Below are 25,581 nucleotides of genomic sequence, written 5' to 3'. Positions count from 1 at the left end.
TCTCTCTCTCCCTGAGGTTTGCTAGACTGGGTAACAGCTTTCCCTGAGGATATCAGCCTGTACCAGTACAGGACGGTTCGTGTGCCCCTGGCTAATGAACCTTTCCAAGACATTCAACAAACAGACTTGAAAGTCGCAGGCTCTGCAATAAAAGGACTTAATCCCAGCTGAATTCTACAGACACCTAATCATTTGCTGGTGTGATTTCAGAGAAATGACAGTCACTTAGTTTCTGAAAAGAAATACCCAGGAACCTTATTTCTTTTCAGATTGCTAATCCAAAGTACTCAGAGGTACTTCCTCACTGTTTCTCCTTTTGCTTTCTGGTGTTACCTGGACTTTACACGGATCTTTCAGAGGGGGCTTCTCACATATTTTATAAGAAGCCCTGGCACTTAACTCATGGCTGTGCCTTTCACTCTCTACTCAGAACTCTAAAAACTGCACAGCACAGTGCTCAACACTGTTACATCTGAGTCTCAGAAAATCCCTTAATGAAATGCCATTTATACACTCATATCAATGCATTTACAATGGGCATTTAGGAGGGTTAAGGATCTAGTAAAGCAAAATCCCACGGCCTGGTACTTGGATGGAGTTCTAACACACTGTTATGTTTAAAAATACACAGATCAGAAACAAAGATGAGGGAGCAGACATATATGAACAACTGTTCCTGAACAGAAATAATTTCCTTATTCTATTATAAATCTATTTCTGATTACCTAAAAAGAATGTTGAAACACATGACTTTCTAGAAAAAACTTGGTTCCAAAGATGAATCTCTGAAAAGGCTCATTCTGGCTTGCACTCATCGAAAACCAAGGCACTCAATATCAACATTTTGGCAATTCTAATAACAAAGACTGCCAAAAATATGTTGTCTATCAAACATACACGGAAGAAAGATGTTAGAATATTAAGAACAGATGTCACAGATATCCTTGCAAATACTCATGCTCCCCCAAGTACTCTGCAAGGCAATATGTACAAAACCTCACTGAAAGATTAATTTAATGCATCTTGTTCAAATGCTTCCAAGTGTCATATATGTATGTAAACTTATTTATGTATGTAAACTTACACAATATGTACCTTTAAAGATGTTAGAAAGGAGGATTGTGTCATAATTTGATAACGCCTTTGTATCTGAAAGCTTGAGCTTTAACAGTGCAATAATGCAGTAAAGATTACTTTTTACAGGATGTTATTTAAACCATTTTGTTGTGTGTGTTGTAACTTCCAGTTATTGAATATTAATTTATTTACATCTTAATTATTATTCTACTGACAAATAAAGTTTACCAATAAATTCCTTTTAGAAAAACATCTAAACAACTTAATGAAAGGAATCTTTATATAAGAATAGCTTGTTCTTTAAAATTAAAAGGCCACTTAGAAAACCAAATTATGTTAAGAGTTCATTTGATCAGGCACAGAACATGCTTTCTTCCTCTGCTGTATTTATTTTCAGTATTAACAATTCTAAACAGTAAAAATCTAGCAAATTTCCAAACAGAAAATCATGGGAATTCGTTGATTTATTTATTTATCTATTTGTAAACACAGAAAGCATTGGATTCTTTATAACTGACAGAATTAAGAAAATATTTTACCTTTGGGGCTGATGTTCCAGATTTCAGGCATAGAAACTCGCCTTATACAGCTGAAGCCAAGATTTTCATGTATTATTGTTTCAGGTGATAGTCTTAAAGAAAAACAAACAAACAAACACCAGCCCCCAAACCCTACTGAATATTTTGAAATTCACAATAAAATAATGGGCAGTGACATAAGTGTGTTTCTAATGGGATGACATTTTCAAGTAACAGCCAAGAAACCAGAGCACATCAGTTTGAACCAATGATTCTGATGTTTAGATTTTCCTACTGAAATCAGAATTTCAGTAAGAAGTGGATCGTGGCTCTCTAAAATAGACCACCAGAGACAGGCACTCATGTGAGCACGCAGAGCCAAAACAGACTTGTCTTTATTTTAAGTTTAAACATGTCTCCAAGCTAAACTCAACTGAAGATTTTGTGAGGTAAAAGATTTGCTATTTGATGTTAAAATGACTGTACTGAACTCAGAAATGTCACGTTGTGGATGATGTAAGAGTAACGCAATAATGTTGCAGTAAGACAATACATTCCTAAAATGTAATAGTAGCAACAACACTGGCATTTTCTGTCCTTTAATTTTTTTTGAAACAGGGCTCATTTGTTCTTACCGTGCACTGCTGACAGAATAATAGCAACACAGCGCTGACAATACCGGGGCGCCGGGCCGCCCTCAGCGCCGGGCCGCGGAGCGCCGGGCCGCGGAGCCCCGGGCCGCGGAGCCCCGGGCCGCGGAGCCCCGGGCCGCGGAGCCCCGGCCGGCGCTGCTCCCGCGGCACAGCCCAGGGAAACACGGTGTCTTTCCACGGCCACCGGCATGGAAACGTCTTCATGGCACACGGGCACATTTAACCTTCTTTTCGAGGGGACACATTCACGGCCTTTGCCGAACCAGGCTCTAAAACACGACTTCTTTTTTAAAATCACCCCCTTACAATTAACAGATGTGAAGGCAAACTTGGCATGTACAGATGGCTTAATTTTTTTCCCCTTTGAATAACCTGGTTATATCCAGTTTCCGCAGCAATTGTAAGAATGTTTACATTGCGGGGTGTTGTTTTTTTGTGGGTTGGTTTTTTTTTTCATTTCCCTCTTTTAATAATAGAAAGCAGCCGCGGCTGCCCGGTGCCCTCAGGAGGCCGCGCAGAGGATGGCGCTGCCGGCTCCGCGCGGCGCGCAAGGGGCGCTGCGCGGGGTTATTTATTGTGTTCATATCTGCAGAGCCCTAGGGCCCCATTCCGCCTTCCCTGGCTGCGCTCCAGCCCAGGCTGTCAGCCAGGGAGAGTACAATACCTCCAGGCTAGGGCCCATTTTAAGTTTTTGCTCAGCTCTCACCGAGCTCCTCGCAGCCCGGGGCAGGCCGCCTGGAGCCGCCGGCACTGTCGCTGTCGCTGTCGCTGTGCCGCCCCTCACAAACACAAGCCCGAGCTGGGCTGCTCCCCGCAGACCAGGCCGGGCTGGGGAGTGACTCGCGAGGCACAGCTCCCACTTCGTGTGCTTCCCCTCTTCTGAAGCTCTGTAAGGAGCTCTGATATTTAATTAAAGTATCAGGAAAAAAATAGATCTTTATTACATGATTATATCAGCTTGGCTGAGCATCATAAATCCACAGAAAATTGTGTTAGAGTTGCCATTAGTCAGAAGCTACAAACAGGCCAGCTATATTCCTCAAGCAATGGGAACAGAAATAGGATCAGGCAAGGTTGCATATACCTGTATTATCAATAAAAATATCAGAAGATATTTTCAAACCCTCTTAATATCCAAACTGATCATGGTTAGTTAGTCTACTGACATGAGGTTACTCTACCTAGCACAACATTGTTCATTAGCAGGGCTTCATTAACCCAGGCAGAGCTTGGTGCTAATGAGATTCCATTGCTTCCATCGCCCTGTCAAGCCAGGCAGGGTTCTGGGGTGCTGCCTGGTGCCACACAGGTGCCTCATGGAGGGCATTAATTACACAAAACACTAGTTACCATTTTCAAACCCTAAAACAAATCCCAAACAAGGCTGGTTTTGTGGGGAGGGGAAAAAAATGGTTTCTCTCTACCTTAGGTTTTAAAATTACTATGGCATCCTTGAAACATTGGCACAAAAACAAAAGCCACTAAATGCCTTGTATGGCACAGCTCTGCAGTGGGGAACAGGATGATCACAGTGGGGACATCGACTCTTCAGACAGATGCACAAATTGGGACTGTCCTCAATCAGACACCACCTGGGTTTAAGCACCTAGTCCAACCACAAACAAAACATATGAAACAATAGCAACACTGATTCAGACTGATCACATGAGTCTCAGTTGTTCCAGCTGGTCTGAGAAACACTCTTCCCCTGGCAAGCTGTGTGCCAGATCCAGTACTGTCCTTACACAGCTGGCAAAGAATCATAAAGGCAGCATAGCCATCACCCTGGGACTGCTCCAGCTACATAGAAAACAGGAGTAAGTTGTGTGTCCACACAGTATCCTGGTTTAACTAGTCAGTACTAGTTGGGTGATCCTGTACTGCACATCTCCGGCTTTAATAACAGTAAAACCATAACCTGGGAAAACATTTCCTGCTGCAGTGGCAGGCTGTGTGTGAGTCTCCTGGTGCTCCATGGGCTAGCCGTGGCCCCGTGGTCCTTGATCAAAGCCCATGTACAATGTATTTAAATGCTATTTGATCCAGGGCAGCCCTGTGACATATAGCACTCCTACAAATCCCCTTACATTACTACAGATATCCATCTCACTGCACTGTCCAGGGAACAAAGTATGGATTTCATATCAAGTTCTGTGATAAAGTGTAACCTGACTCTCATGTCTCCTCTACTCCACCAGTAAAGCTATTTACTTAGACATCAATTTAGCAGGGAACATAAGTATAGGCTAGGTTTAAGAATGAGTGTCATACTGTCCTTCTTTACACATCTGGAAAAGGTGTGCTGGGTTTTCATCCTAATCTCTACATCACGGACTCCTAGAGCCTCCAAATATTTTGGAGCTATTCTTTCTTAACACACTAAAGCACAAAAAAGAGCACACCAAGTCCTCTGGAGCACTTCCCTCCAAAGACGTGGCAGAGAGTTATGGACCACATACACGAGTCAGACAGATGTGACACCGACTGAAATACAAACTGCTGCTCTCTCCAGACCTATGAAACTTTATCTCTCATCTCCCTGTTTTTAAAAGATAGGAAGAGTGCAGTTCGGGTGACCCTCCCACAGACCCATTCCACAAGTAAAAGCAGAGTCTGATCTCTGGAGAGGAGGGGGAGCACCTATTCTAGGAAGAAGTGTGTGATACTTCATAAGACAGGCATAATGGATGAAATATGACATGGTACTTTGCCAATTACCTTTATTCTAAAAGCCAAACACAATTGATAAGCATGAGAACTGCTTGCAAGAGAGAGAACAGAGCTCTTCTTAACATCTGTCTACTATACCTGACCTGTACTCTTTTCTGCAGGAGGATTCTGATAACCTAATAACAATACATGCTCTTTGCTGCTTTGGTTGCAGCTGCGGGGTTTGGTTGGGGTTTTTTGATTGTTTGTTTGTTTGTTTTAAACCAAGTGCTATTTATAAAGAAAGTGAGAACTTTACCATCTAATGAATTATTTACTTAACATTTTTTCTACATCTTGCTTTCTTTTCATTTTTCAAATTTATCTGCATATGATATAAGTATGTGGCACATGAGCAAAAAACTCAGCTTGTAATATATGTACTACCTAGAAGTTTGTTATCTTTGGATCTCTACAAAACTTAATAATCATTTAGGAAATAAAAACACTGAAATAGAGAAATGAGTTAACATTTTAAATGTACATGTGTCAAGTGTCTCAACAGCCATTAAGTACAAACCTATAAACTTCATTTCCTCTGTACTGTGTGGTAGTTTGAGTCAAATGAAGGGTCAAGACAGAGCTTGAGCTCTTTTGCCTTTAGACAAAGCACAAAAAGAATGCATATAAAGAATTTTCATCTGCTACAAATGATTTGAAACTAATTTTATTACTGTTTTTTATCAGCATTTTTCCTCCTTGGGAAAAAGTAATGTTGGAATGGGGCAGAGCTGATAAGCAAAGCATTTACCCATACTGCCCCATCCTTTCAGCAAGATCAGAAAACAAAAGTGCAGGAGAAAATCAGAACTATCAATGTATTTCAGATTCAGGATCTGATGAGCAATTTCCCTTAAATTCCATGAGAGTTAAGGTATCCAAACCATACCCTCAGGTTTTAACCACAAATACAGCTGGAAAGAGCAGCTGCCCTGTGACAGAGGGGAATGCTGCAGTCATGGCATGGGCAGCATACACAAAGCAACCTCCCCACATCCCATTATCCATTTACCTCTCCAGTGCAGAGCTGCTCCCTGCAGTCAGTGCTCTGGGAGCACCTGCAGATGAGAACTGAACACTTTCCTAGGGGGAATCATTCAACACATAATTCCTCTGTTACAAGAGCTGCTTAACATTCACAACGTACATCTTCCCTTGAAAATCCATTCTGCTTTATTCTCTGTCTTTGCTCAAGTGCACCTCTCTAAGTAATAAACTTCTAAATAATTTGTCTTCCTCCTCTGTTTTCCTATAACAATGAATAAATTGCACTGTCTGAACTATAACACTACAAATTTCCGGTGCATAGTTTTAGCAATAAAGAATTAGGTATCCTAATAAACACAAGGATAAAACTAAGGAAAATTAATTAGTAAGCTATAGATCAATGAGCAAGAGGTGAAACTGCCAAAGAGATGCTCTTATTAGATTATCAAACTCAAGGCTGATTTATAGCTTTCACTGTGCTTCCTTATCCATCACTTTTATAGTATGTAGAAAGGGTTACAAAGCACAAATTGCCTTGTTTTAATTAACAGTGAAGTTTTGGATAGCATGGCTACCCTGATCGGAGTCTAGGTTACTTTTTTGTTTTTAAAATATGAAAGCAGAAAACATTCTTTATTAATCTGAGAGAGCTGAGACAGAACCAAGTACAATACACATTCTTTATTAATCTGAGAGAGCTGTGACAGAACCAAACACAATACACTTGTCAGCCTACAACTTCCTGACATGCTTGCCTAGGGTTTGCCCAGAAATGACAAGCTGTGGAGCAGCCCTGCTGAAAAGGCCTTGAAGGTCTTGGTAAAGAGCGAGCTGCTTGAGCCAGCAGTGTACCTGTTCAGCTTGCAGAAGGGGAGACCTCAAGGGGATTGAACAGCATCCTCCAGTACCTGTAAGGACATCAGCAAAAAACATAGCCAGGCATAAGCTGAACAAGGAGAGGCTTTGTCCCTGGCCTCACAGGAGGACAGTCATATTTGGGAACAGGTTATCCTGAGAAGCTGTATGGTCTCCTTCCTTGGAGGTTGCCAAGGCCAGTCTGGATTAAGGCCGTGAGCAATGTCACCTGGCCTCAGAACTGACTGCTTTGTCAGGATCCTAGCCAGGAGCTCTCCTGAGGTCCCTTCTAACCTGAACTGCCACACGAGCCCAGCCTGGTGCAGAAACTACTTTGTCAGCCAGCACAAGAGAGACTTTCTGAATTGTACTCAACTCGTGTCTGCCTCTCCTGCCTCTGAAAGGTCAGACTAACACAGTAGTCCCCTAAAACTTTCTTAACCCAGTGGTATAGTACAACTCGGCCAGTGGCTCAATAACGCTGGCAGCCAGCTTACACTTGTGCTCTTGCTAGTGACAGCCAGGGCAGGGAACTGCAGAAACGTGCTGATGTTGACAGGCTGGGCTGTGGGGAAGCATAAATTAAACTGAAAGTGGAAATTGAAGATTACTAAATACTGAGTACATTTCAGAAGAATTCCTCATTTTGTCCAGGGCCCCCAGTAACAAAGGTACATATAATCTCAAAATAATAATAATAATTATTATTATTTTAAAAGCATGAATATAGTAATTTTAATATAATGTGGAAATAACTCTTCGACCTCAGAGACATGATTCATTCCTCCTGAAATAAGTGGTTTTGCAATTAGAGCCCACAGTAGAGGCTTCTCTAAAGAATACAGAGATAATACAAAAATTAAGCATGTTTTTGCTAGCCATTGACTCCTCACAGTTGTACTACCAGGATCAGACCTGGACTGTAACCAGTATTCCATTCAGTCTAGTAGCTCCATTATTATCTTTTTAAAATACTTTGGTAGATATAAACATCTCTTCACTGTTTGTAAGGGATACCACATTCTTAGCACTATCACATTACCAAAAGTAAAAAAATAAAGTCTCTTCTAAATATTGAGAATAACTTTTAAAAATGATTTTTTATTATTTTCTTTTCAGCATAATTTAAGTGGTTACTATAGCTGGAATGAAGTAAAGTGCACTGCCAGGAATTTCAGAAAAGGCCCTTCCACTCCAGGAAAAGTTCAGTTGCATTCTACTTTAATGGCTTCTGGCAAGCTTGCATTATTGTTTTTGTACAAACAGAAGTAAGTTTGGTACAAATAAAAAATGGAACTTTATGTGAATGAAGCAACCATCAAATTCCTTAATCTTCAAAAGAAACTGTATCCCTGAATAATTAACTATGATATATTTATAAAACTAGAATAATTGAAAACAGAATTCTAAGTTGATTCATGTGGACTGCGCTGAAATATTTATTATTGCAAGTCCAGAAGATCTGTCTGGGTTTTGTCACTGGAAATGTCTAAACTCAGTGTCCAGATGTTTATTTAAGTTGCTCCCACATAGTTCTAATGTCAATTACCAGGGGTTATCAGAGAGCATCACTGTGTATCTTCCTTGACTAATATTCTCATTTCTTCTGCATCTTTGATGTTTTCTTTCATTAAAATTCCTGGCTCACAGCCACAAAAATCTGCCGTGCAGGCAAAAAACTGGTCTGCAGACATGACACATGATGATGCCCAATGTCTGTGCACGGATAATATTTATCATCAGCTATCATTCAAGCAGTCCTATAATCAGTACAATGCCAACTTAAAGCAGTTCTGAGGAAGACACATGAAACCAAGGCTTAGGAACTTCTAATCAATATGAAATAACCTGGGTCAGTAAAGAAAATATTATTACATATAAGAAAGGCTTTATGAATCTGTGTGGCTTGGATTTGGTTTTTTTCTCCCCCATAAGGAAGATGCAGGGAGAAAGCCAATGACAAAATAATTTCCCACATAATTACAAATGGAACTGATGGATTGTAACTCTGGAAACCAGAATTACATCAAGACTTTTATAGTAACCAGGAGACAACACAGACCACTCGTAACAGTGGTAACAGAAAGAGCTTATCACACAGTCCCTGAAGGTTTCATACATTCAAATACAAATAATGGCCAGATAACCCAGCTTATGTTTATATATATTATCTGTTACCCAAAATCAGGAGGTTTATTTCATTGTAGGCAAATTCTGGAAGAATAAATTTTAGAGATTTGTAAGAATACAGAATAAAATCAATGTTAATTTAATATAAGTGGCAGTAGTGTTATAAGATGGCTGAAGGAAAGAGTGCCAATGCTGTTTCATGTTTTCAAGTTAGTACCCAGGTACCAATACCAGGTTCCTCTCTTGGTGAGGAATTTTAGTTCTCATTGACAGGCACCTGGCAACTGCAATGGAAAACTGCTTAAATGACTTGGTAATGTAAATCTCATTGACTGTGTAATTTACTCTCCTTACAGTGTCAGTTTGGGAAGGTGTATCCACCTACCAGGTAAAGCCCTAACAGCTGAGCATTCAGCCTTGCAGAGTCTCCCTCACCAAGATCCCCTAGAGATGGTGTCATTGCACCTCCAGACTCAGCTGTGATCCTGCAGTACAAGGTTTGTCACAGTATTTGGGCCCAGGGCAGCACAGGTCAGGCAGGGCAGATGACAGCTTCAATTCAGAAATTAGTGCAGGAGATCTTCTGCTGTTAAGCCAGAGCTGCAGTACTCCCACCACTGTCTGACTACTCTCTGAGTAAATTTAATGTGTATGTTACTCTCATCAAGTAACAATTGAGAAAACATTTTTTTCAGGGAAAAAAAAAAGTACAAAAATTTTACAAATGAAATTTCTATTTAGAAGTGTGTAAAGAATATTTCCTATCAAGTACTCAGCTTCAGAGCCTCAGCAAACCTTGGACTGCAACCACTTGCCACATTATATCACTGTCTTGATCTAATAAGCAAGTACATTAATACCAGCTGTGTGGAGAGAGGGAGGAAATAGGAATATGTTCATTAAGCATTATGGCTCCACTTATATCCCTCAAGATTTCAGTGGAGATCTGCCAATTCATGCATGACACAATTATGGTCTCCAATATAAACCTGAAAGAAAAGCAATGAGGGTGTCAATACAAATTCCTACAAATTTTCCTGTCAAGAAACTGCTCTGAAGCTTACTGCTGCAGGACACATTCACTCATATTAGGTGATTAGAAGTGAAATGCTTAGTTCAATGATTCTAGCAAGTTGAAAATCAATTTGCTTCCCACATGCATTTCACTGGGTTCATTTGTGTCTCCTCACATCCAGTAACTGGTTCACAACTCTTATTCACAAATTGCCTTGCACACAGAGATTAAACAAAACACACAGCCAATATCCCAGTTCAACAGAGCACTTGCATATAAATGTTCCTGGAGGAATCAAGCTTTGACTTCAGCTGAGTATTACAGTGAAGCTTTCATGCTTCACTAAATCAAAGGGCAATTTAGTGAAAACTTAATAGCCAAGTGATCAGAACAGCTGCTTTAAACAAGAGATTATTAAATGTCTCTAAAACTTTGCATTAATAATAATAATAATAATTACAGTATGGATTTACAAAGGAGTCAAATGTGCATCCATGCCCCATGAAAAGTCAATGTGATTGGAAAATGTGTGGGCTGCAGTCAGTTAACATTTGCCCACCACAGTGGCAGCAGTGACATAGCACTGCAGAGAATGAGAACCAAACACAATCATTAGCTGACTTAAAAACAAACAATACCACAACAAAACAAATGTATTCACGCAGCTGTCTTTTCTACTTCCTTTCCCTTCCAGAACGTGGGAGTTCACAACCTAAACCCAAACATTAGGAGACCACGAAATCTCAATGGTGATCTCCACACATATCACCTAAAAGCAGTGAATTTGCAAAAAAACCTGTAAACCACAAACTAAGGGAAACTAAGGATCAGTTAGCACCTCCCTGGAACAGGACTACAAAGTGCAACACATACACCCTGAAAAATTTGTCCTTACAACATACTTTGGAGAAAATATGCTTCTTATCCTGCTCTGAAAAAGAAGCAGGGCTGGGAAAACTGAGAAAAGCTGCCTTTTCCTACAGTAGAGTCCACAGGATAGGACACAGCTTGTTCCAACTCAGCACTCCCTCCGCTTGTCCTCTTAAAGCCATTCATTTGCATTTGCAATAAAAGGCCAGCTGCAATTCCCCGTGCCCAAGCACACGCCTTGCAGGCACTAACTTGCCAAAGGCAGAGGATGAGCCAGACACCACCCAAACCATGCCAGAACTGGGTCCTACTACAGATAATTTTCACTGGCAAAGCCCAGCGTGGCTCATGACCTGCAGGCTCCTGGGTGCCGAGCTGGCTCTGCAGTGGAGCTGCAGAGGAGCAGAGCTGCAGCCACAGGCACACCCACAGCAGGGAGCGCGCTGCTCCGCGCTGCTCAGGGCCGGCTGCCGGGAGGCTGCTGAAGGCTGCCAGCTTGTGGTGCGCCTGGAGATCCACACAGAAACCCCCAGACTGCTGCCCGGGTCTGCTCAGGGACCGTGAGCAGCTCTTGCTGTGGCTTCCCACTCACCTTTTGATTCATCAGGCAGTAATGTCTGGGTATTGTTCTCCCTGACTCCTGATACTGTGTCCCTGCGGCAGGTTCAGAAATTCCACAGCACTGAGCCACAGTTTCCAAGTTCTCTCAATTTACCAGCCCCGTTTCCTCCACACAGGAGGCTCACAGCTCACTGTCACTGACTTTTTTTGATTATGTGGCCCTTAGAAGTAGTCCACAAGCCAGAACACTATCAAAAGAACTCTAAAAAACAGGAAAAACAACTGTGTACTTTCTACCCTCATTCTCAAAGTCTGCCAAAAATAATTAAAGTCCAGCAGTATTTAGGTTTTTCTTCAAATGTTATTTTCTAAATACCTAGCATAAAATTTTAGGTGGCTAAATCGTCTAGATGATATCACCATAGCAGGCAAGCCAGATTACATGTTCGCTCCCTCAGAAAGGTTAAAGCTGCTGCACAGAAAATCTACAGGGCTTTTCTTCTGAGCAGTTTGGGAATCAGGTACCCCAGCAATGCAGAAACCAAGGGCCTGCAGCTGGCGCTGCACACATCCCTGCCTCACATGCTGCAGCTCTCTGACCACAGGCCACATTTAAGCTGTGTCTCTGTGCCATCTCTCAGACCTGCAAGACTGGCCAGCTTTAGGTCTCTCAGGTCTTTCCTCATCCATTTGGACCCCTAGTTTTCTTTTCCTACATAGCAATGCTTTCCTAGTTTCCTTTTCCTCGTAAAGCACTGAAGCACAAGAGTTCCAATTCTCTTCTAAATTTTACATGGTCAAAACAAAACATTATTCACATGAACAACTTCAAAAATATATTATCCATTCTTATTTTTACTGTGTTAACAACCCATTCCAATATAGCAGTCCATTCTCAAAACAGAGAACAAGCTCCTCAGTGTTGTGGTTCATTTTGGGGGGGCACCCCGGGCTGTCCCTGGAGGTTCCCCTAGGCTGTGAGCTGGCTGGCAGCAGCAGGCAGGCAAGGAGACTCCACACGGCTTCTGAGGGTGCTGATTGATGAGGGTTTATTGGGGATCACATCCCTGGGAGCACGGTGGTTACTGAAGGGGAGGAAGGGGAAAGGGGGAGGGAGGGGAAGAGGGAAAAGGCCTAGGGGAGGGAGAAGAGGGGAGAAAAAGGGGCTAAGAGGGGAGAAAGGCTAAGAGAGCGACAGGTCTTGCTTGCACGGTTTAAGAGGGAGAATGAAAATGGGTGCGGAATCAGACTTGGGCCAATGGGATGACAGATACACGATGGTTCAGGGCAGGACCACGGGCTTGGGATATACCATACATTTTGGAGGGCTGAGACAGAGCATACCGTTTAAATAAAATGCACTACTACACCTCAGCTCTCAATATACATTTTGACATGATCTAGAACTGGGAAACAATGAAATACACGACAGCAATACCATACTCAATCTAATGATTCATCCTTTCATTATCCAGCAAATCCTTTCACGATCCTCTTGTGCTCTAACCTCTCACAGACTTCAAGATTGCACGTCCTCAACACAGGACTCTTTAAACCTGATTTTGCTTTCTTATCATTCACAGAATCTTAATTCAAAGTGCATACCTCTGCTCAGAAGCAACAGCCCCCAAGAAAGCTTTTAGGTTTTGCAAACTTTAAAATAATAACTTAAAATTCATACCTTTAGCTTGGTTTGGTATTCACACAAGAACTCCCCAAAACTGCACTGAACAGCTGCTGATTGTTCAACGAACACATAATGAACTTCACCTGTTACCACAGTGAATTCCACCCCACCCTACCTCCCCTGAAGGGTGAAGTTTGCCCATGCAGGGATCATTTTGGCAAAAGCCCAACATGCTGAATGCTATCAAAATAAAGGTCAAGAAAACTGCCTCTGATTTAAAGTTTAGAGAGCAAAAGTATGTGTTAATAGTACAAAAAAAAAAAAAAAAAAAAAAAAAAAAAAGAGTTGGTTTAGTTAGCAGAAGTGTGTGCTCAGCAGAAGCCTAGGTAGAGGTAAATTTCAGTACTCTAGAAAACAACTCCCTAACTGCATAGCTTTGTGTGAATTCCAACAACACAGAAAAGTCAGCAGAGAGAAAACACACACAGCATCTCACAGAGGTGTGACAGCACAGCCAGTACAGGATAAGGGCAAGGATGCCAACCAGGGGAAAAGATGCAAACAGCATGGAAGTGGTAATTTGTTTCATGAAACAGCAAAGGGAAAGCAAACACAATTCCTAGACTCCTTGTCCTTGAGCAGTACAGACTGCAATAATGGGAGGGCTGATGACAAGATGCAGCTGGACAAGCAGGTGGCAGCATGGAAAGCACTGATCTGAGAGATGAGCTGCACCCACAAGAGATCACTCATCTGACCTGTGAGTCAGAGCCACGTGCTGAACAGAAATAGATACAACTGAGATCCACTGGGTCATCAACAGGGATGCTGAGGGATGAATGTGAATGGCTGAAAACAAGCCAAAGGATTGTGCTGACAAAGGCAAGTGATGGTGAGAAGCTGGGAGGATGAAGGAGCATAGACAAGAGAGGAAGGAAAAAAACCCAAGTATGAAAAGAAGGTAGAAAGGTGAGAAGGCCTGGAAATGACAAACATCTGCACAGTCTAAAACCAAATCAGGAAATAAGGAAAGCCTCAGGAGAGCAGTCACGGCAAAACTACAAAGATATTGAGGTCTCTGTGAGGTATTCAAGGGACTGAGGCATGTAGGAGGTGCACAGCTGGTATTCAGATAGAGTTCCAGAAAGCAAGGTAAGATAGCAATGGCAGGAGGATGCATGACACATGGCAGGAGTCACACACAGACACACACAGCAGCATGTCATTGGAAAAGGAATGGGTGGTGCAGGGAGGCAGAATATGGATTGGGTTTAGTGACAGCAAGTAAGCCTAATGAGAAAAAGGGAAGAGCAGCTGATGAGAAGCCAATGAACAATGAGAACCAGAAGGCTGCAAGAGGAAAGGGTTCAGGAAGGAGCAAGAGATGACCTAGTCAAAAAATATCACAAGTAGCTTAGCAGCAGTTCCACCTGTCCAACTGCAGTGCCAGGGTACAGACTGTGCCACAGGGACTGCCCAGGAGGGCTTGGAGCACTTGGGAGAGAGTTACTGCCTGCTAGGGAAGGGCTGCCTGCACTCAAGAAGTGGCTGAGACCTTCCTCCCACATTTTCATCCCGTGCAGCTTTTTAAATGACTTGCAGCTGGAGCAGCCTTGGTTTCCAAAGATATCATTCCTGCAGAACAGGGACAGCCCTGCACACACAGCTGTGGCAGCATCCTGGAAAACAGGCATTGCCAGGCTATACAAGGAATCTCTGAGGTTTTTTTTTTTTAAGAACTGAACTCAAACTAGGCTCAGAAAATCCTAGCCCACAGTGAAAATACCATTATGAAGCAGTTGTCAGGTGTGTTCCTTATCTTTCAAAATTCGTATTTTCATATTCATGGTCATGTAAGAAAGGTTGTTTTTTGTCTTCAAGTAACAGCCAAAACTTAAAAATGCACACAACACTTCCTCCAAGAAAACCAGGGTGGATCTCTTAATTTACAGTATTGGACTATGAAAAAATAGTACATCCAAAGTATAAAAGCAGTGTACAAAAATACAGAAAAACATAAAAATCTTTAATAAGAATAGTAAAGTCTTCAGATGAACTTGATCTCTTGATGTGCTTTGCCATAATAAACAAAAACCAAACAGCAGAGTCCCTTAAAGCCCAAACAGAATTTGAGTTACAAAATAACTTTAAATTCTTAGCTGTTTACAACTTAAGGGCAGCAAGTGTTATTTTAAGGTGCAGGCAGAGAAATAAGTTCTCGTGTGGTTCCAGCCCAAAGATCAGACACTTACTGTAACTCTCTGGGCAGGTATTTTCACCATACCATGAAAGGTAATAATAAATAGGTAAAAGAAGTAGCCCACATTTATAGAAGACAAGAGCTTTCATACATGTCAGCAGTTCACAGACACCCCAGCTTTCTTTATGGACATGTTTTGTGCCAAAGCCCTTTGCAATCACATTTCTGCACAGAAGAAACTTGCTCTTATAGCTGACCCATCCTAGCCTGCAACTCTGCACTGAACCCTTCCTGGAGCTGTCATGTGAAAATTTTAAGAAAAAACTGACTAGACGAAGCATTCTCAATATTCAGGTTTGGGTTTTTAGAAATACTGCATAAAGATCAGTTACACAGCTCATCCACAGACTTCATGCATTCAGTCTTCTGCTGAAAAATAATCTTCATCTCTCACTTCTCTGTACTGCATTGAGGCCTCCCCCTCTGGTTCAAACCTGAGCATTTTTATATTCAGTCTCTCTGCAAGCTTCTGTGCTGCAAGCTTGGCTTGCATTTCCTATGTCAGAAAAAAAAGGACACAGGTTAGAAAGTGTTCATTTGTCATTCTCATGAATAAACTAATGTACTAAAATATACACTTAATAATAATATTAATAATCGTAGTAGTAGTAGTAATTCCAAAGTGGGCTTAATTAAAAGTTTTAGCAACTAGCAAAGAAATTTTCTTTTCACACTTATACATAACTCTGCTATTAATATTTGACTTTTTTAATAAGAGTTGAAGTTCTCCAAGTGGCAGCCCCCACCTGTGATATAGTAATGTCAGTTTTAAAAGAACACTCCTACAATAGTGTCTAATTTAAACATTAGCCTGACACTGCCTGCAAAGTCAAAATCCATTATAACAGAATTTAGAACCTCAGAACCTGGATTCTTCAGACACAGCATAAATAAAGGCAAATGCAGACACTTGCATATTTCAAGAATAACAAATACTGCTAGGCCTTCATTTATGCAAGGGACAAAAGCTCTCATCACTAATAGGGAAGGTGTACATTTAAGTTTCTAGTCAGAGGTGAAGTGAGTGCAATCAGGTCAGCATATTAACACACAAAGATTTTGTTTCATGTAAGACTAACACTTTCAGAGAGCTTTCCTGCCTTCTTTAATTATATCATGAAAAGAACCAAATACAAGACAAAGTGCCTTTCCTCAAAGTCTGCCCATCTCAATTCACCTTTATGAAAAGATCCCTTTATCTTTTCTGTTTTGGGAGTGATCCTGGTTATAGAATTTTCAGAGCAAATTGCACATTCATACCTCATAAGCTTCTTTTTGCTGTATCTGAATTGCTATGGATTCCTCTATGGATAACAGCTTGGCAGGGGAGTGGTGAAGTGGTGGCAGTCGAGCTGCTGTGATGTCATCCAAATGTTTCTTATCTCTGAGTCTTCTCTCTTCTGGAGGAACTGGAGAGCCAAATCCCCCGGGAGATCGACTGGATGAGGAACCATGAGATGACCCACTCTGCTCTCCTGATAGTCTAGAAGACATAAAACACCTGTGTTGTGATCCAAATCTGCATCACAAGGCTGAACAACTTCAGTTTCAAAACCTACTTTTAAGAGCTGAAAATAAATCTGAAGTGCTATGAAAACACAGACAAATAAGAAGTAAACAGCACTCAGAGAAAACAGAACTACTTCTCTGCAGAGAGACAGAAAAGTTACTCCTGACAATGAACCAAACTGGTTAGCTGATTTATTAGCAGACTGAAGCAGCAATGCTGTGGCAGTCACACAAGGTACAAACTGTTACTGCTACCAGAACAGACAACGTAGACTGTAATTTTCCTAAAAGTGCAGAAAAAGCAAAACACTTCCAGCTATTATAGTTCTACATGTTCTAGAACTGATCCAAAAGTTCTACCAACTGTTTAGTAGTTTTGCACCTTAAGTTCTGAAATTCTGTGAAGATTCATGACAGTTGTTTCAGATGGGTAGAAAGGAACCACTGCTCAGTACTGAGATCTGTGGCATTTAAAGCTACAGAGCCAACATATGAACCTTGAGTGTCATGAGACTTTAAATCTCTTTAATCATCACTAGAAAATAAAGCCATTATGCTTGTTCTGTACTATTTTCAATTTTATGCACATACAAAAGATCAGTACTCACGCATTTGTTTTAAATTTGGGTTTTTTTATGACTGGATTCTTGGCTCTGGCCTCTAGAACCTCAATATAATGTGGTGTCTTGGGATGCTGCCTTCCAAATACATTGCCCTTGTGTTTTGCCACATCCTGCTCTTTTTCCAATATTTTTTCACTGCTTTCCCCATCTGCAATTGTAACTCTTTGAAAGGCATCAACCAAGGCTTCTTTACTATTGTCCAAAGCAGCTGTACTTTCTGTCCCACCCTCAGTACTGCTCTGGGACACTTGCTGATCATTGTTCAGGTGATTGCTTGAGGCTGACTTGGAGACATCTTCACAAAAATGATTCAGATCCTTTGCAACAGTCTTTGCTTTATGATTTTTCCTCTGAATACTGTGATTTTCCAAAGCTGGATTTGTGGCATCTTCTTCAACACATTCTGCCTCCTGCCTTTCAGCAGAAGTGTCAGAAATGTCCTTAATGTTAGAGTTTTCATTAATGACTGAGGAATCTGCACTGTCCACTGTGTCCTCAGTTAGGACAGCTTCCTGTTTGCTTGTATTAATCTCCTCTTGTTTTGCCTGAAACTCCAACCTGACAGCAGATAACAGCTCAGCTGTCCTGGCTACTTCTTCTTCTTGGAAAATGGCAAGCTTCAGCTTTTCAACAAAATCAGAGATCTTCTTACCCTTATCTGGAAGCCTAGCAATGAACTTCCTAAAACAAACAAATAAACAAAAATTACTATAAACAATCCTATTTCAACCTGAGATACAGAAGTTTTGTTAGAATAGCTAATGGGGCAGTTTTCACACTGCAACATCAGCTTATTTACAAACTAAACTTCTGAAACAAGGCAAGATGCAAAGCACTCAGAGCACAGCACTACCTACGTGCTGTCAGTGCAACACAGGAGCCATGAAATGGGTTGGGTGGGAAGGGACCTGAGAACACCCCGTGCCACGGGCAGGGACACTTCCACCAGGCCCGGCTGCTCAGGGCCCCGCACAGCCCTGAACACCTGCAGGGACGGGGCAGGCACGGCTCCTGTCCCAGCGCCTCACCGGGAATCACTTCTTCCTCCTGTGTCTAATCTAAACCTGCTCTCTTTCATTTGAACCCCTTCCCTCCCTCGTCCGTCACGACATACTCCTGCAAATCGTTTTGCCCATCGTTCCTGTAAGCTCCCCTCCGGTTCTGGAAGGCCGCAATTGGGTTACCGCAAAGCCTTCCCCTTTCCAGGCTGAACAATCCCAATTCTCAGCCTCTCCTCACAGGACAGGAGTCCATCCCTGTGCCCGCGGGCAGCAGAGCCACACGGATATGTACAGCCTGAGCGCTGCCCGCATCCCCAGCCGCTGCAGCCCGGGGCTACCCGCGCCCTCCCGGCCCCGCAGGCGCTGAACGGCAGCGGGCGCTTCGTCCTCTGCCGCCTGCAAGGGGACGGGCGAAGTCGGCGGGAAGCCCGGCGCGCTACTCGGCGCCCGCGCTCCGGCTGCCCTCACCGGTCGGCCAGCAGCCGCTCCTGCCGCCTCAGCATCTCGCGGAGCTCGGGCAGCGCCCGCCCGCGCAGCCCCGGAGCCGCCGCCATGGGCCCCCGCCTCAGCCCCGCGGGCCGCCATCTTGCCGGAAGTGACGGCGCGGCGGCAGGGCCCGACTTGCTCGGAACGCGAAGGACGGCGCGGCGGGCCGCTCTCCCCGCGCTGGGGACCCGCCTTCATCCCACCACAACTGCACCCAGAGCTGGGAAAACTGCGGCTTGTGCCCTGCACGGCACGTGTGGCACGCGCGGAGCGGCGCTGAAAGCCTGTGCGTTTCAGTTGGAGAGCAATTCGACACCTTTTAGGAATTTTTGGGGTCAGCACTGCAGCAGACTCTGACTTTTCCCCCTCCCCGGAGACCAGTGTGATATTCTATCTCAATTTTTCGACATCTTTTGTCTGTTCCGCACTCCCTGGGGGAGTTTTGCCTAAGGTTCAGGGAAATCCCTGGGCTTTTCTCAGCGGGAGATCCCCCGCAGTTACAGGACACAAGTTCCTTGAATTGCTGCCTCTGTTACACAGGTTTAAGTCACGCATCCATGTCACATTTCTGCGTCTTGCAGAAGGAACACTTCATCCTGCAATAGGAAAGAGGGGGGGACACCTGATCCTGCAATAGGAAAGAGGGGGACACGGCACGGAAACCGCTCCTGGCAGCAGGGAACTGAGAATCTAGAAGGAACAATCGCATTAGAACACTGCTCTCGCAAAATGTTCAGCTGCTCTATGACATGTACAGAAAAGCAATTCACAGTGGATTCAATTTATGTGCTAAACTGCATAAACACAGAAAAAAGTGGAGCAAAAAATGAAGAGAATAAAGTGTTAATAACATGGCTTCTGGGAATCTTACCTGATCGTTCTGTACCTCACTTGGAATACTGTTCACTAAGTCTGTATTTGTCCAAGTTCACTGGGAAGGAATATTGTTCATCTTTACAGTTCATGAGTGTTAAATTTTGGAATAACATTTTCTGTTTACAGGTAACCCACAGTCCAGAATGATGAAGAAGTAGCTGAAATTTGGAAGGTGCTGGAAGAAATACGTTCTTGGTTGTGAACAAGGTGGGCAGTATCTAGATACTATGCAACGAGACAGCATCAACTTTGGTACAAACTTGAAGAAGGAAATACAGATTTAGTAATTTAGTATTATTTCTACAAGAAAAGTTGTTGTTTTCTACTTTCTTCAACTTTATAAAATGCTGCTTCTTTTCATTTGGAAAAGGACAAAAGAAACTAGGGATTTTTTCAGGGGGGGGTGGGCAGTGGGAACTGCCTTTACAGTTTCTCTGCTCAGGAATATTGAGGAGGAGGAGAAGAAGAAACAAGCTACACATAAATCACCCCCAAAATAACAAGAAAAAATGGTATGAGTATTTGGAATTTAATTGAATAAATTTTATTACATTTAGGAAAAAAAAACTCGTTTCTTATCAGCATGATGCACCTTTGTAATAATTTGATTTTCCTTAAAATAAAAATTTCCTTAAAATTCCTTTGTAAAATTTAATTTCCTTAAAAAAAAAAACAACTCTTCCTTTTAACCTTATTTCTCAAAAAAAAGCCCCAAACACTTTAAAAGCAAATCTATATGTCTTTCTACCTATAAACATACTGGGAAGCAACCATCAGATCATTGCATTGCCTACATACCACGTGCCTTTACAGAATATTGTAACCTCACAGATGTTCACTTTGTATTTTCTCTTTAAATCACCAAGTCCCTTTTTCTTTTGAAAACATTCACATACCTTGAGCTGTAAATGGCTCCTGTGTCCTTTTCTTGTGCTCCTTCAATGTTGTGCTTGAGGCAGGGCTGGAAGGGCCTTAACTCAGGTCTCTCATGCACTTTTCTTCTTCTACATATGCAGATAGCCCCAGGGGCTGAACAAGAATGAAGTAAAATGTAAGTGGAATGAAGCTCTCAGCATGTACATCTCCATTCTGTGGAGCAGGGATTTCCTCTGCAGAATTATAGACTTCATGCACAGAGAACTTACTTCTCATCTGTCCATATGCAGAAGTTTTTAGATGTAAAATATTTCAAGCTCTCTGAAAAGCATCTGTATCCAGCTGCCAGAATCCCATGCTGTAGGTTCAGCACCAAGCACTGCCCATTCCAACAAGATTTTATCAGGGCTTCTTGGCAATCTGAGCTGAATACACATAAATAGGAAAGCATTATTTGAGTTAAAAACTTGCCATTCTTCCTGTGAGCATTACAAACCTGTGACACTGTGATTACTGTGTTTGCACAACCTCTTCTTTAGTTGGCACGTAGATTGCTTTATTTTTAAAGTCTTCAAAATAAATCTCCATTATCAGGAGGTGGATATAAACTGTAAATAAAGATGGGCCACAACCATCCCAGTCTCATCCTGCTGAGGCCTGGAGAGCATCATCCCAGATGGATTCAGATGTTATCTGGATTATCTGAAGCTGTTGGGCTTTTTTCCAAGAGCTGTGCTGCCCAGTTTTTGTTTATCCTGTGCAAGTCAATAGTTTTTTTATTTCATGAAAGAGTTCATCTACTTTTGTGACTTGGCTTTGAGAGTCTTTAGCCAGGGAGTGCCTTCCTGTTCTCAAGAGCCCGTGTGCCAAAGGAAACACCGAGGAGAACATCGAGGCTCCGCAGGAGCCGCTTTCCATTCCCACATGTTTGGAACAAACAAGGTTGTGAACAGTAAGTCTGCAACATTTTAAGGTAGGTTTATTTCTAAAAGACTCATGTTCATGTTTCATGTTGACACAACAGAACAACAAGTTTAAATACAGTGTTTATTGCAATTTATCCTTTTCATGTCCTACATACCGGATGTATTAAAAGCGTACAATGTAATACATTATTTGTACAGCATATATGAAAAGTGTATCCCAAAATACTTTCCAGAGTATCTGGAATAAATCACAAAAGAATACTTATCATGGTACAAATGTAGTCATACAATTGACTTGCATTTAGTGTACTTTCTGGGACCTTCCTATATGGCTTTTATTGCTGTTTGCAGAAATTTTACTAGTTTCTAATGTGATAGTACTAATTAACTCAGTCTCAAATTGAGAAAATTTGTACAGAAATGTTACAGTCTTTTCAGTCAGGTTTGTTATTATCTATGCTAATTTACATTACTGCTCATTTGAGTGGAAAGCTCTACGTTTTCATGTAACACAATGATATAAACACAGTTCCTCTCCTGTTCTTCACAGTTACCAAATTTAGATCAGTAGTCCCATCAATTGATAGTCATCCAGCTCACTGCATGTCAAAATGCTCTTAAAATACAGCTTTGACTTCAGTTCTTTTTTGGTTTAGAAAAAAATACTGTATTTCATCAAACAGTCAAGACAAAATTTACACAGAACACCTTTACAGTAAAAACTTAAGGCCTTGCTGCATTCCTCGTAAAGTCTTGAGCAGATTATCGTAATGTTGCAAGTCTCAGAGTTAAAAATACCTTGCAGCATTTTCAGGAGATCCTCAGGAGTATATTAAAAGTAGAATGAACTTCCTTTGAGTCTGTGTCAAAACAGCACTTTGATACTTACCCTGCCCTCTACTACCATTCACTGAGCACCTCACAGTCATCAGGTTGTTTTCTGACTTCTGGCCAAAATCAGAGGGGTAAAGGATTTTCACTTCTTTAAACTTGTCAGTTAATGTTTGTTACAACAACATGCATTTCCTTTTATCTAAAACTACCACCTTCATCCAATCATCTTGAGTTTGAAAGTAATTTTCACAAACCATGATTCAGAATTCAAGTCCTGAATTACAGAGTTTGGGCACAGAAATGCTAAAATGCATTCTCTAAGACCTAAAGTTGCATCCCTAATGGACATTAATATACCTGTTGGGATTAGTTTTAGTGTCTTTCTCTTCAAAAACAGATACTGTCCAAATATTTGCTGTTATCAGCCACTAGATGGAGATAAGATTGCACAGGTACAAAGCTCATCCCTGAAATCAGTTATTACTCATCTTGTGCATTCAATATGACATCAACATTATTATTTTAAATACAACTTTAGTAAGTGTGCTTGATTTGAATAGGCAGGACTGAATTGCATTAGGCTGGAGATAAAAGCAATCCCTTTCTGAAGCTCTGTGGCAAGGTGAGCACCTCCTGGGATTGATACTGCATGCAAGAACAATATTGATCATACAGAACCTAAGTTGTTTGTTTTCTGTTGCAGGTACTGTAATTAGGAAAAAAAAAAGGTCCTTCATTCATGTTAACATAATTAAAATAATATATTCCTACTTCATTTTAAATTCACTAAGAGTGGAAGATCAAAAGAAGATGTAGATAATACCCTATATATATATTTAAATTAGCTCAGTACTAGATACAGTCACTCCTGCTGCTACTTTGAAGCCAAAGATAAGGTTTTAAGTGGTTTGGATAAAAAAAAAAAAAATAGTACTCAAAACCTCAAATCCTGATTCAGGATTGCTGTTGCTGTTGGAATTGCAAGGACTGCTGCAGGTTGCAGTAGGCAAACTTTTGTTTAATGAAAACTCCTTCCTTGAATGGAAAAGTAAATAAATAAACTGTCAGGGATTTTCCTACACAATTGCTACTGAATGTGTCACCCATGGCCACTCTGTCCCATGACTAGGAAGTGCAAACCAGTGCCTCAGTCCAATAAAGCAAATTCCATTATAATCTGCTCTATCCCTTACTGTTTTGAGTAGCAAACACAATATTCATTTGCCATGTGTTGAGAGAACTGTTTTAAACAGCCCAGTTCATCTCTCCCTCCCAGACAAAGAGTACAAAAGAGCTGCTCCAGGTGAAGAGAGCCCTCAACTGCCCCAGGTCTCTGGGACAGGTGTGAGCCACCCTCAGTCTGGGCAGATTCAGAGCTTCCACACAAGTTCCCTCTGCCAGCACAGCTTCAGGTACTGCTCCAGTAGTACTGACAACACAATATATTAGAGCTTCATTACTCAAACAGAATTACAACACAAGTGAAGAAAAAAAAACCCAACTGTACAGCTATACAAGTCCTTACAGGCATTTGAAATGACGCATTGCGCTAGACAGCTTCTAAAGAAGCAGTACTGCCTGACTGCTGCTTCCCTCAGCCTGCTGCTTTCCTACTCCCTCACAGTTAACATCAGTAGCAACTTCAGGAATAAAGTTACCAAAGAGCTGCTTTCAGGATAAATTTAGCAAGACTCCATGCTGCTGCTCTCCTCTAAACTGATAAAAACTTATCTAACCAAGCTGCAAAGGCGCAAAGTTCTGCTCGTATTTAGGAAGCTGGATGAGCTGAGCTCTCAGGATGTACTGCTCCTTGTGCTAAATTCCAGCACTCTCTTGAATGGGGTGTACGTCCTCACCGGCCTCGGACTCTCAGGAGGTCTGTTCTCAGAGCTTGTGCTGTTCAGGAGACAAGAGAAAGCTCACAGTGTTAAGGTCAGAGTATCGCACAGCTGTATGTATGTACATGGGTCTGTAATGCCATGGCAATGAACTTGCAGCCTTGTGTTGATATTACAGGCTAAAATTAAACTTATCAGTGCATTTGGTATGTTCCATATTTCTTTTCTATAATGCCACAAAGAGTATTTGATAAAAACCGTGGCAGATACTGATATGTTTACAGGCCAGCATTTGCTGGTGCTCACAGTGGAATGCCCAGAAATAAAGTTATTAGAATTAAGAGTCCTGCTACAAAAAAAGATAGCACTATTGCATTTAAGAACACAATTAATCATTAAGTGTAATTCCATGAAATCTAAACTGCACAGAGGTGCATTCCTTCATAGAGATAAATCTCAAAAAGAGGAAAAATATCAGATAAGTAAGGGCTGTGCTTACATATGGAGGGGCCCGAGAGAGGGCAACAAAGATAGGTTTCTGTTGACAACCTGAGTGAAAAAACAGTGTATTTAAGGTTCCAAAACACATACCATTAAATATGCTCTAGGCCGAACTCCAAAATGAGTGTATTTTTAAATTATGAAGGAAATTTTAGTTTGCTTGCTGATTTCATATGCTAATTTACATTCCTTTAAACTAAACAATTCAATTTGCAGAGTGGTTACAATGAACAAGTTTACTTATTGGTAATAAAAGTAATGTGAAGCGGTCATCCCTATTTTCCTGGCTTGTTTCCTGTTTTGCCCTTCCCTGTGGGGCCTTGTGGGGAATACTGAAGTGCAAGTGCAGAGCCCTGCTCCCAGGTGCCCTGCTGCAGGCTCAGGGCAGGGAAAGCAGGGGAGAAGGGGAGGCACTATGCCAAGCTTTCCAAAGCCAGGCTGCAGAGCCCCTGGCACCACACCTGGGCTTCCCAAAGCCAGGCTGCTGAGCCCCTGGCACCACGGAGCAGCATCAGCATTCCGGAGATGTCACAGCCCTGTTTACCTGGCAATCCTCCACCTCGGGCCAGGAGATCTCCAGAACTGCTGCTGCCCTCCCTGTCGGTGTCCCCGCTCTCCCAGTGGTCACACCTCCAGGCACAGAGGTGAAGTGTGCCCGAAGCCGGCGCTGAGCAGCCTTGGGCAGAGCTGTCCCGTGTCTGCAGCGCTGCCAGCTGCCACTCTGCACCAGAACTCGCCACACCTCACAGTCCCCTCTCTGACTTCTCGACTTAAACTGCATTACTGGCAATAACTACTCCCCACGAGTCTGCAGTATGTTTGCATCTTTAAGAAAAAAAATCATAAATG

General features: G+C 42.0%; 1 protein-coding gene across 2 annotated transcripts in view; it reads right to left on the bottom strand.

The window, feature by feature from the left end:
* Positions 1-3,113: 3,113 nt before the first annotated feature.
* Positions 3,114-25,581, bottom strand: part of LOC121354270 (myocardial zonula adherens protein) — a 62,050-nt gene continuing 39,582 nt past the window's right edge. The window contains exons 13-15 of one of the 2 annotated variants that reach the window (XM_041468720.1): positions 17,380-18,075; positions 16,523-16,745; positions 3,114-15,758 (exon numbers count right to left, since the gene is read on the bottom strand). In XM_041468720.1, coding sequence (XP_041324654.1) covers positions 15,621-15,758; positions 16,523-16,745; positions 17,380-18,075 — 1,057 coding nt within the window. In that variant the 3' untranslated portion in view covers positions 3,114-15,620. Of the gene's footprint in view, positions 15,759-16,522; positions 16,746-17,379; positions 18,076-21,663; positions 24,290-25,581 lie in introns of those variants that run through there. The other variant, XM_041468719.1, reaches the window with a different exon arrangement.

This window comes from Pyrgilauda ruficollis, unplaced genomic scaffold (assembly GCF_017590135.1).
Source record: "Pyrgilauda ruficollis isolate IOZ18807 unplaced genomic scaffold, ASM1759013v1 scaffold23, whole genome shotgun sequence".
In the NCBI taxonomy this organism is placed as follows: Eukaryota; Metazoa; Chordata; class Aves; order Passeriformes; family Passeridae; genus Pyrgilauda; species Pyrgilauda ruficollis.
This window is presented reverse-complemented; position numbering and strand designations above follow the sequence as displayed.